The following is a 15,874-nucleotide window of genomic DNA, read 5'->3' as shown; positions in this document are numbered from 1 at the left end:
ACCTACTAGCCAACATATTAGTTTTGTGGGTCAAATGGCCTCCTCTCATTTGTAACTATTTTAATGTTTTGGGATCTCTGCAGATTTCAAGATGAGTTTTTGCAGCAAGGCAATGGGCAGTTTTTCTGGTGAACAAATTCAAGTCATTTAGCTATTTTAATGGGCAAGGTCAGCAGAGAACTTGAACTATAAATGTATAGAATGCAAATAAATGAGTAAGAAGAAGTTAAAGATTAACACAATTTCCCCAACGATTTTCTCAGTTGTTGACACAGTAATGATCTCATTACATTTTCATATACCAAACAAAAATGTGAATAAACTTAACAGTTTTTATCTCTGATGAGCTGAAAGGGACAGCAGAGCTCTGATACACTGCCATGATTCTTACTGCCAGACCAAAAAACATCAGACATTTCTGTGGTTTCAACCAACTTGCCGACCATACTCAGTAGCCCCATACAGTGTCACGACTTACCTTCTCCCGTAAGTGCCCTGGCATTCCCACGCAGGTTTGCAGGTGCAGGTTTCAACTTGACGTGCAATAAATCTATTAAAGTTGTTAATTGCAAAGTCCCTATCTCAGTAAAAATTAAGCATTAACTTTGTTGTCTAAAGTGTGGTAGCAAAGTAATATACCAGGTAGGAAACATAAGGAAACTAAGTTATTTATAATAAAATACTAGCACAAACACTCAATGTTTATGAGTCCTTCCTCTGGTAATGAACATTTTGGAACTTTAAAGAAGAGTGAATAATTTATCTCAAACAGTTCACTCTGTTAGAACTTTTTTTTGCATGATCAAGATCTGATTTATGCGCCTGATCACTGAAGAAAAGGACACCAGGCAGGTGAGATTCAATGTTATTTTTATCCTCTGTTCCATAATTTCTTTCACTAAAAAATGAAAATGGACAATGAAAATGTTGGACAAAAGTCCTGTCTCAAACAAAAACCTTTTCACATCTTGTTAGTTTACCCTGTAAGGAGAATGGAAAGGATGGGGATGAAGTGGACCCTTTATTGTACAGTGTTTTAGGATATTTCGGGATGAAAACGCTATATACATTAAGTGCATGTTTGTCAGACTTGTAAACCCCTCCTCTTAAGGACGCTCCAGCCCTTCCTTGTTTTATACTCATCTCCCGCACCTGCCTCTGGTTCCAGCCCCCCGTGCTATAAAAGCCAGACATTCCTGGCTCTGGAAGATGGACGCCCGGAAGCCCGCCTATCCGCGAGTCCAGGAGCGACGCAACGGCACAGGCTTCATCACGGCATCCTGACCTTCTGAGTCCGGGATTAGGGAGCGTCTCATCCCGTGACCCCCCTTTTATTCCCCCGTCCCTCCGCCGGATCCCGCTCCAGCTTTAAACTCTGTCTGTCAGGAAGGATTACCCGGTCTTGGACTTTTGCTACACCCATGGATTTGCCTCGGACTCCCTTGGACTGTTTGCCTCGGACACACCTCCCCCAAGCACCAGCGCACCATGAACACGCCCCCTGTTTTCCTTCCAGCCCCATTGCATGCTTTTTTCCCCGTGTTTTCCTCACTCCTCCCCGGATTGTGTTGTCTGCATAGGGTCCTGAAAGAACGCTTCGTGACAATATTACTATCATGGCACGTGAAAAATGCTCACCAGCTGAAAAACTGTGTTTTGTCTTGCTTTCTACTTTTCAGTGCAGAGCTAACTTCTGCTTTCCTTTTTGGCACACAGCTGCCAGCACACATACTGACACAGCTCCCCACTTTAACCCCAAAAGGCTACTGTACATCCTCACAGTAAATTGCTGAAACAGATGAAATCATAAAGGTTAAAAATAGTTTTCAGAGTTTCCAGATGAGAGGAGGCCATTCAGCCCAGCTACCCCATTTGGTAGTTAGCAGCCAATAGATCAGAGGATCTCATCCAGCCAAAACTGAGCTTTATAGAAAATGGCTGGGTAGCACAATCCATTCTCCCATAATCCTTTACATAATGATGTGATTTCTGTTCTGATTTTAATTGCACTTCTGCATAGTTTCAACTTGCATCCTCTTGTTTGTATTTCACTGTTGACTTTGACTGTTTGACTTTTACAGGTTGACTTTGTCAATGCTTTTAAAGTTTTGTAAGTTTTTAGTCTTCTCTGTTCAACATTAAAAAGAACTAAATCTTTTATCCTGTCTGTATTCTTTTAAGACCCAGGATGTAAGACGTTGCTCTTCTCTGTACAGATTCCAGAGCAACAATAATAATAATTCCTTATACTTACAGTATATAGTGCTTTTCCGGACACTCCGCTCAAAGCAGTTTACAGGTAATGGGGACTCCCCTCCCCCTCCACTAATGTGCAGCTCCACCTGGATGATGCAACGGTAGCCATAGTGCACCAGAAAGCTCACCACACACCAGCTATCAGTGGGGAGGAGAACAGAGTGATGAAGCCAGTTCATAGAAGGAGATTATTAGGAGGCCATGATTGCTAAAGGCCAATGGGAAATTTGTCCAGGATGCCGGGGAAACATCCCTACTCTTCTCAAGAAACCCTGAGACTTTTAATGACCATAGAAGGTCAGTACCTTGGTTTTATGTCTCATCCAAAGGACAGCACCTTTTTAGAGTATAGTGTCCCCCTCACTATACTTGGGCATTAGGACCCACGTAGACCACAGGGTGAACGCCCCCCTACTGGCCCCACTAACTCTTCTTCCAGCAGCAACCTTAGCTTTCCCAGGAAGTCTACCATCCAGGTACTGGCCAGGCTCACACCTGCTGAGCTTCATTGGGATGCCAGATGTTCCTTGCAGGGTGATATGGCTAGTGATATTATATTATCAACAATATCTTTTAGTAATGTGGTGATCAATATTGCATTATAAATGAGGTCCTGCTAACACATTATACAATTTGAAAATAATATTCTAATAAATTGTACTGTATGTCATATATCCTAACATTGTTTTTTATTCATTCTTCACAATGTTTAGATGTTATGATGTGTCAAAATTAAAACCTGAAGTCTTTTCAATAAGCAACCTCTTCAAGCTCAGTGTTTCACATTTTATATCTATTGCTTATGTTTTTGCTACAGTACCTGCATGTAATATTCTACTTTATCTACAGTACTTCAAACTTCATCTGCTAGGTGTTTGAAAAATCTTGAATATTATATAAATCTATATAAAATTTAATTTGCTCCTTCGATAGGATTTGCTAATACACTTAATTTTCATATTATGTTCAAAGTATACTAGCCTCACTAAACTCCCGGTCATTGATAATAACATAGGAAGAGCAGTGGTCCCTGTCATACTTCACTAATCATATCTCCCCAGAAACAGAAATTCACCCTTTATCTGTACTCTCTCTTATCTATACATTATTTAATTCCCAATCAAAAGGCACCTTGTATGCAAACTGTCTGAAAATTAGCATAAGGACATGAAAGTAGGAAGTGGTTGTACCAGGATTTAAACTAGACATAAAACCTCCTCATTTATTATAGAACTAGCAGAAAAGCTAAAAAAAAATCTGAAAAGCTTTGCAAATCCTTAAAACGAAGAAAACAGATTTGCTGATGTGGCCCAATGACCTTAAGTAGGACAGAAGTAGGACAGATATGAAACAGGTGCTGATGTCTGAACAAAAGCAAAGAGCAGCACTGTACTAAGAAGGAGTGGTTTATGATACAACATAAAACTGAAGTATTGATAAACCAACAACTGACATCAAACCTATTCCTGATTCATGTGAATATGGTGAGTTGATGATCTACAAAATGCACATGAATCAATGCTGTGATGTTAGACTCACTGTTAAAATGTATGATCTGTACAAAAACTCCAATTTAGCTGACTTTCTCTTGTACTCCCTACTATCTTTTTTGAAGTTCAGTTAAAGTAGGTTCTAAAATATATGGTGAGAAATGTTTATCACTGAGCACAGCTGTCATAGGGGCCACATGACTTTGATAAATGTGTAATTTACACATTTTCTTTAAGAGCTCAGCACTGTCTTCTGACATAAGAAGGTGGAAGTTCAAGCTTTTAAAAAAGAACTTTGACTATTAGAGTACACTCTACTGGTAACAAATTAACTTTTCTAAGACCTGTGCATAATACCCCCTCTCAGATCAAAAAGTCGTAACAAACAAGGACGATTTGGTTCAGTTTTAAGATATGTTTTACAGTAGGGTAATGATAAACAGTAACTACTGATACGTTTTTTTCTCCCACACCTGGGGCTTCCAATTGATCCTAATTTGCAAAAAGAGGGAAAACACCTTTGAAATTGTTATATGGCAATTGGAGAGTGCCTAACGTTATTAGTAGTAGTCCTTTTCTTTAAACGGCTTTTATTTCAAGGGTGCACTGTTAATCTTGCCTGCAGCCTTTGTGACAGTTTCTACCTTGACTCACTCTGCCTTCAGTCTGACCTGTGTGCAAATTAGATCACTGGTCAATAGTTTCCACATTAGAATCAACTCTCCAGGTTCAAACCTATGGACAACGAGCAAGTCCTGATAAAAACAGGGGTCTTTACTCATCGTCTCTCTGCCAGGCTCCTGGACTCCCCACGTCTTGATGCCGGTGTGTTCCTTGGGGCTCACACTGAGCATCTTTAGGCACATTCCCAGAAAGGCATCATCAATGGGAAAGAGGTCCAGGTCCTCCGAAGCAATGTGCATCTTCATAGCCAGGGGGCCAGCCATGAGGAATCCCCCTCCACTGACATATGGTGGGTAAAATGTCTCATTGAAGATCTCAAGAGGGATGAAGTATTTGCTATTTTTTTCTCTGACAGGAGGGGAGGTGTAGAGGACTGCCCCAATGAGAAGATCTGGCTCATTACCACTACTTTCCAGAAATTCAACGACATTCCCAGTGTGGACAAAAATGTCATCGTCTCCCTTGAAGATGAATGGCACACTGGGGCAGTAGATGGAAAACCACTTGAGGAAGTTGACCTCCTTGAGGGTGAGGTTGTAGAAGCTCTCTTCAAAGTCCCACTGCAGGATGTCCCCATAAAGCCTGTCCTCGTACTCCAGGAGCTTCTGGTGATGGGGGTGCTCTTCCCCTCGGGTGGCTGCCCCCAGCAGGAAAACCAGCTTGATTCTCTTGCCCCTTACCTCCCTCTCCTGGCCCCAGGTCTTGCGGATGGCCTCTCGGCGTCTGTGCTGTGGGATCATGGACTTGACCACTAGAAGCAGGAAGACATCCCCTTCGCACTTCTCCGGATGGTTAAAAATCATTGGGAAGAATCTGCAGTGTCGGTACAGGAGGAACTGCTGGATGTTTTTCCCCAGATCAGCAAACCACGGCATCCTAGCCAGGCTGGCATTGGCAGAGCAATGGACATTTATGACATCCCAAGCTTTGACCACCTCATCTTCAGTGACTGACGTATTCCCATCCTTGGCCAAGAAGGAGCTCTGTTTCCGAATGAACACATGGGATTGCTGTTCAGAGAAGCGCGTGTAGCTTTTAAAGACTGCTTTCTGCATAACTGCAAGTGTTACCATGAAGATGGTCAGTAGAAGGACTGTATGCAGGCTGCAATAACTCCTCTTGCAGATCCTCCTGAAATGCATAGAAAGTAAGGAAAGAAAGAGTTGAAAGTGCTGGGGTTGAACGTTCTGTTGACAAACAGAATGCCCAGGTTCTGACACAAAATAATACTAGAGGTCCATAGGCACCAGCTTCTTGAAACTATTAATTTTCACTTTAATACATAAGATAATACAAAAGATAAAGCCTTCTTACTGTTAAAAAAAACTTTGCATTGTGTGCTAATGAAAATATTTACAGGATCTTTAGTGTCCAGTGATACAGAATATAGGGATGCTTTCATTTTCCTTTATACAGATTATTTTGATAGATTCCTCATGGTCTTGAAACTAGGATGAACAATGGAATCCATCAAATCTATTCTCTATAAATGCAGACTCTGCCATGGTAGAAAACTGTATTAAGCTCCTAGGTTTTGTATTATAATCTATTACTGTCTCATCATTAATGATTAGCCTTGTGGAATGTCACTGCTCTAAATGAGAGCAGCGATCCAAGGCCAAAAGAAGAAGTCAGGTGCAGAGGAGGAAGACAAGCGAGCAAGCTGGAGTGAACAGGCAGACAGGCTGGCATAGTGAACAGACAAACACAGTCCAGAGTCATAGATGGAGATGTCAGTAAGGTTCATAGCCAGGAAAACATGGATGCAAAAACACATAGAGAAGTCAAAGTAAACAAGCCAAGTTTATAACCAGGAGCAAAGTCATTGCATTGAATTTAGTAACAGCACATACAGTAATCCATACATACATCATAGAGTGCTGTGATGTAACAGAGCAATAAAAAAACAAGAACCCACACTGAGAAAGCCTCCAGAATTTTAAAACACTGTTTTGTTTGTTTCTCATTTGTTCAGTAAGAACCAGCAGCATCACTGTGTCATGTGCAGTCCTTCCCAACCTTGCTAGGGACTGGGATAAACCACCTGTTCCACCTCAAAGACATTCAACACACCGGCTGTTTAAACACCAACAACCAAGGGAAAAAGAAGAGGTAGGTTTCTGAAGAACCATCAATAATAGCAGACCCCAATAATAGTGTTCTCTTTAATATACCTTCACATTTAACTACATACAAGTACCATTTCACCCACTGTATTCCTCTCTAAAAAACACCAGCGCGGAGTCTCATCACAATCCATAGCAGAACAAACAGACTCAAGTGACAAATTATTGACAACAATAATTAATTGTTTAGTCTATAAGCAAGAGTTGTATTAACTTAGTTCCATACTTATATATTATCTGAAGGGCTGCTGCTGTTACTTTGGATTCTTTGCAATGGAGAACATTTTAAGTACGGCGCTGATCCTCTGTTTCAGCCTCATGCTGTTTTAACATTAGCCAAGCTTACAGTAATTATTACTATGGTATATAAATAGGTGAGAGGTTTTACAAAATTCTAAAAAAGTACCAGGCACTGAATCATGTATAACATCTTAAATGTTGTGACGTCATCAGAATACAGTACCATAATAAGTTATTTTGCTTTTTAGAAAAAGTAGGAGCATGGATGGTTAAGGCTTTGAACCAAATACCAGAGGGTTATGGGTAGCTCCTATGAGTAAGGTGCTTGACTTATTGTACCCCAGTGAATGCCCTGCTGTATGCATTGGTCACCTGGTTATCATTGTAAATGAAAACTGTTTTTTGTTTATTTTCATAGAGGACACCTTGATTCAGGGCAGTGTGCAAAATATACAATAATATAATTCAGAAAGTAAATCTAGAAAAGAAAAGAAAACATTATAGTAGTAAAAAGTAAAAGAAATACAAGAAAAACATTTGCAGAGTACAAAGAAGAGTGAAAACAATGTCCGCATATCACAAAGATAAGATCTGCAAAATATGCACAATTCTCATTATACTCACATTTTGATGAAACGAAGAAAACAAGTGTGTCCTTCACAAGAAACAGACACCACTGCTAGATGGTTGCCTGTCCAGTTGCAGGTTGGAAACCTTGCTGTGTCATGCTGTGAGGATTGTAATGTGCTATAGATTCTGCAAACACAAAGTACAGTTCTGTTTGCATGACGCAATATTACACCAGGAAGACAGCCAATCACCATATTACCACATAGTTCTAAAGACACGCATTTACTGATTCAGACACGAGAATATCTCCAGAGGTGTCTTTGCTATTTTCCACATAGTATACAATTAGTATAGAAAATAGAAAATGAGTGACCCCCCCCCCCAAAAAAAAAAAAACACACATGTACAGAGAAAGATTGAAGTCCGGGCTCTTTCCTGAGTTACAAAAGAAGAACTAAGTCATAACAGTCGCATTTGACAGTTTTCCGATGAATGCAAGATTTAAAGTACAGTATGCAGCATTTCAAGCCATGCAGAGACTTTTATACAGTATTTAATAATACCAGATGGTCTAAGCCTTCACCACACTCTAGGGGCAGAAGAAGGCCGAATGAGAGACTGCAATTCCTGTTGAACTTCTTTTATAAAATGAAAAAATCAAGTTAACACTGGTGACATTGACTGCGCACGTAGAGGTAGGTACAGTGTCACGATGACGGGACTCATGAATATATATATAGTTTGTCAGAATGTTATAGTTGAAGTGAAAATTGTCAATTATTGTTCACTTCAGAATGTTTTAGAAAAATACATCACTATGCAGCAGTAAGTAAAAGAGCCACTGTGAAAGATGGTGTTGTGTCCAACAAAGGAGACACGATCCCGGTGTGTATGAAGCAGGCATTGCCTTTATTACGTACTGTATGCATATGGGAGCCAAAGCCGATGAAGCACTGACTCAACTTATTGATACAAAAGGACGCTTTTTATACAAAATCACAAACAGAAAACCCACCCAGAACAGTTTCAGTACAATTCCTTGCCAGATACGGTGTAAAGCCAAGGCTGCTAGCCTTGGTACGTGATAAACTGTAAGAATATTCTTGGGTTCCTTAAATTATTGTTTAAGCAGACATTATATATGTCTAGATTTTGTTAATCGTGGCTCAAATGGATATCGGGCGCTCTCAGTTCTGGTCAGGCTGCCCGAAGCTGGCTCTGCCCTCACATTCCAGACGCGTAGCCAGCTCACACTTAAGTTGCAGTTAGCAATTTTCCATTATTCTAGCAGGATAGTTAGTAAAATGAGGTTAGTAAATTATTTACACAGTAAAAGCAAACTAGTGAAATAATAGAAATAAATTGATTTCTCAATGGTTTCTGTTTGGTTTTTTTCTGGACTTGGACCCTTTTTTAAAATACTTTTTTTGGAAATTAATTCAGAATAATATTTTGCCTTCAGCTAAAGGTCAGAATGTATCTGTCTTTTTAGAGGGTCCTTCTTCTGTGGTTGAAATTGTAGTTTTTTTTTCTTTTTATGTAACAAACACTAAATTTACAATACTTTAATTTCCTGTCTTTTACAACTCACACATTGTCAGAGCTTAGACTTCAAGTTATTAGACAATGTTGTGAACAGTTCTTGGAATCAGGCTTCTTCATTTTCCGATATTGCAAAACAAATATTTTCAACAGAAGAAAGCCATTTGTGATTTCAGGTTCACATTGCACAAAATAAAAATCAAAGTGATCTTCCACAAGTCTGAATGAAAGGGTCATTAGAAATAAAAGTAATCTAACCCACTCTCTCCCACTATTTACCCCCAAAAGGATCTCATCTCAGATATGTCACGTAGACAATGATGCACATTTGAACACTCACCATGAGACATCTTGTAGCATTTACATGTATTCAAAACTTGATACTCTGCATGTAGCTTGGGTTGAACCTTAAAATACTCCATTGTTTAGAAATGCCCAAGACCTTTAAACTAGACACACACTCACACATTATGCTATACGAATGATAAACTCTAGATATCCATCACAGTCAAAATCACAATGTTCTTGCATTATAGTTCAGATCGTGTTCAAGGATGGTTGGTAAGGTGACGCCAGAGTCTGCTGCAGTCTGGGTGTGTATTTCTGAGTAGAGTGGGTGGAGAATACACTCTGTTTGCTGTAGAGTTTGAATTACGATTCTGCCTTGCAACTGCAAACATTGTTTTAACATGTTTTTAAACTTAGAACAATGTAATGTTCAACATATGTAGTAGGTCTACAGAAAAAAAATGACTAGTTAAAAGGCAGCTTAATAGAAACATAAAAATTCACTCTAAGCTTGAACAATCTGACTTTTCTAAAGTTTCCCTTTACACCAATTTGTGAAGCAGTTTCTCACCTCTCTGCTTAAAATACTGTGTAGTGGGGTGCTGACGCAGGAGACTGAAGAACCTCACCCAGATGGGGCTTCACTGCAGTGGTGGATGAAGAGTGTTGTGCTGTTACAGCTGTAAGTGACTACGGAAGTGTCTCTTAGAAACTACAGTAGATACAATGGGTGACAGCTGGCTAGTTTCAATATCTCCAGCTTCAAAGCAAAGGGATGTTTGGCTGATGTAGGGAGTCCAGATTCAGTGATCAAAGCAATTGTGAATCATAAAATAATCATAACGTTTACTTCTGCAGGGAATTAAAAACTGCCTTTCCTGGCTATTGGGTGCATTTTTAGAATAGGGAGATTGTACATTCATTTGGTGGCATCCAGGTTTATATTGAGAGAGATTTAACAGTAGGTTGTAATCTGGATAGTTTAGAAGGCATCTTATCTCTTTTTCTGGGGCTTTTCTAGGTGCTATTTAAAAACAATGAAAACTTGATAACAGTCTGGGGTTTTCTGTGGGGTTAGAATGTAAGGCCTTTGGGATGCTGTAATTGTAAATTTGTACACAGGGTAACTTGTGTATGGTATGTTTATGTTATGTGTTGTTTAATGTGTGTATTGTACTTTTTAATAAATATTTTGTTTAACCAAGTGTGCCTGAATTATTACTCTTTTCACCAAAGCCGTCCCAAAGAAACAAGAATACACATGCCTCTAACTATACCACTTGGGTATATCCTTGAAATAAATCATTTACAAGTTGGGGGTTATGATTATTTATTTGACATATTGATTAATCCACTCGGTCATTTAGTGATATTCGCTATCTTTGTAACCCTCCATTTGTAACAATATATAGAACACATTAAGATTCTTTGGGATGAAAAGTCTTCTTGGAAACTGTTTTTTTTTTCCCCAAACATCCAATGAATTTGCTATAAAATAGAAGATTCAGAATTCTTAATTTTAATGCCTCTGGAACTGAACATCACGAGACTGGTAGCCCAGAATCCAACCAAGTCTTAAAGACCCTTTACTGTAAAGCCTAAGTGTTATACATTTGGTAATAATACGATCCAGTAATATTTAAAAAATAGCCACCTTTAAGGGGCAGTATAGAAATCCTTGGCTACTTGGCCTTTCAGATAATACCATCTGTTCCACATGGTTTGGGTGAACATGTATGTTCATGTTCCTAGTCTATTTTGTAGTGTAATCTGTAAAAGAGATAATCTGGCAAAATCTGCTTCAATTTTAGCCTGAACTATATGTTCTTTTGGAGTCTCCAGGAAATTGGGAAAGAGATGTCTTAATGCCCAAATTTGTAAAAGCTGAAGAATGGGTCTGAATAGAAATATTAAGGGCAAGGAAAGTTGTACTCGCTGTAGGATACAAAGGTATGTAAAATGATTTTGACCAAGGTATTCTACAGTATATATAGCAAGCCTAACATAATTATCCAACATATCCAGAACATGAGGAACTTAGTTTGGAAGTATCAACAAGAAACAAGATGTGAAACAGTGATAACATAGTGATCCAATCACATTTGGTTCATGAAAACTACTGGAAAACAATAGAGAAAAAATTTATAAGGTGACCTTTGTCCTCTTGAGTGCTTAACACCTTCCCACCAAAACTTTGTGTTGATTTAACGATGTTGTCATGACTTTCATGCTTTTATGTATTTATAGGTGTTTTCATAATGCTGGATATTTTAATGGACCGTAAAGGGAAGTGAGGTTTTCACTGATAAAGTTAAGAAATGAAAGAGAAAAATAATGTTAATATAAACTATTAATTTAGCAATTAAATAATGGTTTAAGAATGAAAAACAGGGTTAAGTTTAAAAGCCTGCTCTGAAATAGTGGTTAGGCTTTGGTATGATGAGCAAATAGTAGGAAACAAAAATAGCCCAAGAAGCAGAAAGAGAAACACATTCAAGTTAAGAAGAGCGCTCATTGAAACTGTGGTTACATCTTGACTGCAGCATACTGAAATAGACCAGACTGATGAAAAAGACATCTACAAAGTCAAACACACCCACATGCTGAAAATAAAGTGGAGGTACTGTAACACAGACACAAACCAGAGGAAATAAAGCATGAAGAGGCCAGGTAAACCTGTGTTTAAGCTTCAAGTATGTAAAATCATAATAAAGATTCTGAGGATTTACAGTAGCTAAAAACAAACAAAAAATGGATGAATTGAGGAATATAGTTAATACAAAAAATGTGAAAGGACATTCCTGTTGAAATAATAAAAGCAAATAAACACCAGAGCTCTGCCTTTTGCAGACACAGGAAATAGATCTGGAGATGGTAGGGTATCTGCCTCAACATGGCTAAGCAGCTTGTTCCATATTCCTGCCTGGGCTGTGGGACGCTCAGTGCTGTTCTTGATGTTTTCATGGACTGATCAAGCTTAGCTTTCTCCAGTTCTCCAGATCAGCACCTGATCTGTGGCAGTTCAGTCCTCCAACAATGACTTTAGCATTTTTCTCTCACAGATATAAACCATATACTATAATTGATTATGTTCTTATTTCCAGAATGTCCTTACATGTACTGTAATATAGATTCAACATATTTATGATTAATGAGGACATTGGATTAATCCTGAGATTTCTTCTCTTTACAGAAGGTTTCTTTAAATTCATCCCTGAACTGAAGACCCTTATCTTAGAACTGGAACACAAATTAACTTTCTCAGAAGCAGCTCAAGAGGATCAGAACTGAAATTATTATATTTCTAACTCAATTTACAGAGCTTGTCAAAAACATTACTTTCATAGATGTAGACTGAGATTTTAGGCTTAAGCACATTGTTTTCTCAGCAGCTTCTTGACTGGCTTCAAAGCACAACTTATTTTAAAATGCTGAGCATATTGTGGTCTGTACTATACCATGTTTACGTTAAATTAGACCACTGAATTATCATTTCACTGTTTCTCATTTGCAAAAATTTCACATTCCTAAGCTGTCTATCGAATACTGACATACTTCAGGGCACAGTTTCACGTGTGGAGCTCAAACACTCCCTTCAGAGATTCCTTCCATCCATTTTCTTACCACTTCATCCAATGCAGGGTCTCTGGGGAGCCAGAACCTATTCTTTAAAGCAGGCAAAGAAAGATATATCTCCTGATATGGAAGTTCCACAGAAGAAGAACTGCCCTGTTAGGTCCAGATGGACTTTTTATCATAAAGTGGGACATACAGTATAAATATTACACCTTTGCCGCTCTTCAATATGACTACTTAACCACGCTGTGGAAGGTATTAATGTAACAGCCATAAACACCCATAAACACTTATCATAAAACGGGACAAAGAAATCAATTTCTGTCGCATATCAAAAGACAGGACAAACACCCACCAACATATCATAAAACAGGACAAATCCTCAAAGAGCTGCAGTCAACAAGATAAGCAAAACCACCTCTGTTTCATGTCAGAGGAAAGGGCACAAAATAATTTAATATCAAAGACCAGGACAAACACGAAACAAACTTGTGTCTGATCCCATATAAGAGTTAGGAATCCCCTGCTGTTTATCTGTTCAGTTGTGTAGACCCGACAAATTACTGGACGTATTGACTGTGTTCTGCTCTCCTGATGAAGAATCTCCCACAACAATAAAAATCCAAATAAAGCTATGTTCTGTTTTCAGATTTCTTTGTTGAATTATTTCTTATGTGCTTAGTTGGAGTCTCTTCTGCTTGAGAGTATTCACCTGTAATGTAAGACACTATGACCAGACATAGGACATAGGACACTATGACCGGTTTCAGGAAGATGTGCTTTGCCTTTGTGTCAGTTTTAGGGTGTCATGTCACTACTACCCAGAATCTTTCAATTGTATATTGTTATCTACTACAGGAAAGCTGGCCACACAAATGTTTACCAAGTATATTACTATGTAATACTGAGCTGTTAGAAAGGCAATCGTGAAATGTGAACCTACTACTTCTTAAAAAGCTATGTTTAACACTGTTCTTTAGACCAATGAGATGTAATTTCATGCTCACAGTGCCAATAAATTGCTTTTATACGGTAAGCCTTCTTCCCAAATATTGAAGGCCAAACTGTACATAAAAGTTAAACAATATTATAATGGACATTGTCCTTATGTTATTTGCTGCAGCCTGCACTTAAAAAAGAGGGATATTAAACATTGTACAGGGAAAAGGCAATACTGAGCTGTTAGACGGGCAATGGCAAAACTCAAACCTGATCCTATTATTCTTAATAATAATAGAATAATTAGGCCATTATTCTTATGTGTGCGGTTAAGAATTGGACTTTGCATGGGTGAGCTATTATACTGGAAGCTTTCATCTTGCTGAAAGCAGGCCAGGTTGGAAAGTTGTCAAGCAACTTTTTCACATGAAAAAAATGACACCGTCCTCACAGTGCAGCAGCTCACATACTGTATTAAAAAGACATAGATTCAGTCTTGCTCTAGCAAGAAAAAATAGAATTGCTACCAAACAGAAAATTCATATACAGATCTTCCAAGTGCTTCCTCAGAAAGTAATGTGTAGCTCAAAGCTCTTTAGGTAACTGTCTGATCATTTCATGTACAATTTACCAGAAAAATTAATTTGAGATTTTAAGTGTTCTTTCTTCTGAATGTTGCAACAATATGCATTCACTAGTGCAAACACAAGGAATGCTTTTAGAAACTCTAAAAAAAAGGGTGGCTGAATAGTTGAAGTCCTTTAATCATCAGTTACAGTACACTGACCATTGATGAGGCATGCAAGTACAGGACTGCCACATCAGCCCTTGAACGGTTTTATTTTACACCCATAAATATCAATTAAGGCAAAATTGAAAATAACGTGAAATGCGATTGAACGTCACTTTAGAGCTCTATGGTTTTAACACTGCTCCAGAGCTGAGCTCCAGATTAATTGTCACCTTTCTATGAAATCACATGCTGATCACCTGCCTGTTTTTTTCAGAATATACAGTATAAGCGGATGTTTCCATGTAGCAGTGACCCTATGCAGGACCTGCAGCCACCAACATCACCGACGGTTTTACAGATACAGACACCCTTCTCCCTGCACACCAGTTTGCTGGAGTCCCCAGAATCACCAGTGCACCCATGATCGCAGTTCTTCCGACTCTAGCAATTACAAGAAGGTATCACCTTATACTAAAAAAAAAAGTAACACAAGGGGAAAAATGAATCCACAAGAGACGCAACAAAAACAAATTGAAACAGCATGGTGCCCTGTAACCAGAGGAAATCTCCCAGAGCTCTCCTTACATGCCACGCAGTGCTGTCTCTCACCAGTAGCACTCTCCTGAATCAGCTCAGACCAATCATCCCGGCATGCTTCCTGCTGCCAAACCGAGCAAGCGTCCAAGCAATACATTCTAACTGACCGCACTCCCCCACCACAGACACAGGGGAGGGCAAGAAAAGAGCACCTGAGCCTTTGGCCTCTACACCTTCTTTCAGGTCATATTATATGTTTTTTTATTACCATCAAATATTCTCCATAACTAAAATACCAACAGCAAATTTACAGTATATGCAAAAAGATATATGCAAACAAATTATCCGTTTTCCCCACCCCCTTCAAAAAAGCATGGTTTCTATATGTACTGTATAATAATACATAACCATTTCATCTGAAAAATGTCGATACAGTATATGCATATATGATTTAATGTTTATATTTCTTGCAGTAGAAGTATCCTTCATACTTCAATATCAATAGATACTGAGGCCAGAGATCTGTGTTGACCAGCTGTGAAGATGTGAAAAATTGCAGTCTCACTACAGGCAGTGCAAATTGTTTAATTCCGTTGGCAGGGCATTTCTGAGATGCCGGATAGAAGGTACCTAGCAAAGTATTCCTTAGTGGTTGTACATGATTTATTATATGATAGATACAAATAACTACACAAGTTTAAAATGTCTAGTTCTTACAGTGTTAATTTTCAATTTGTGTAAGCCAAGACAAATGATAAAGAAAAGGTAAATGCATTACATTTACGTCATACAGAACAGTACTTTTTAGAAACAAAGCTGTATTTTGTATTGGTTGTAGTTTCAAAAAGCATGTTACTGTATAGGATTTAAAGAAACAAAATTAAAAAATGCAC

The 15,874-nt window shown here is 38.6% G+C and overlaps 1 protein-coding gene across 2 annotated transcripts; it reads right to left on the bottom strand.

Moving 5' to 3' along the window:
• Window positions 1-474: 474 nt before the first annotated feature.
• LOC148652420 (UDP-GlcNAc:betaGal beta-1,3-N-acetylglucosaminyltransferase 7-like) lies at window positions 475-7,674 on the bottom strand. Of its 2 annotated transcripts, XM_088599108.1 has the most exons (2): window positions 7,423-7,674; window positions 475-5,572 (listed from the first exon to the last, which is right to left on the bottom strand). In XM_088599108.1, exons 1-2 carry the CDS (start codon window positions 7,618-7,620, stop codon window positions 4,397-4,399), a joined length of 1,374 nt encoding a protein of 457 aa, XP_088455234.1. In that variant the 5' UTR covers window positions 7,621-7,674; the 3' UTR covers window positions 475-4,396. The 2 variants fall into 2 exon arrangements, with proteins under 2 accessions (XP_088455234.1, XP_088455233.1); XM_088599107.1 differs by lacking the exon at window positions 7,423-7,674.
• Between the last annotated feature and the right edge of the window lie 8,200 nt (window positions 7,675-15,874).

Source organism: Lepisosteus platostomus, chromosome 11 (genome assembly GCF_059453375.1).
Source record: "Lepisosteus platostomus isolate fLepPlt1 chromosome 11, fLepPlt1.hap1, whole genome shotgun sequence".
Classification (NCBI taxonomy): Eukaryota; Metazoa; Chordata; class Actinopteri; order Semionotiformes; family Lepisosteidae; genus Lepisosteus; species Lepisosteus platostomus.
This window is presented reverse-complemented; position numbering and strand designations above follow the sequence as displayed.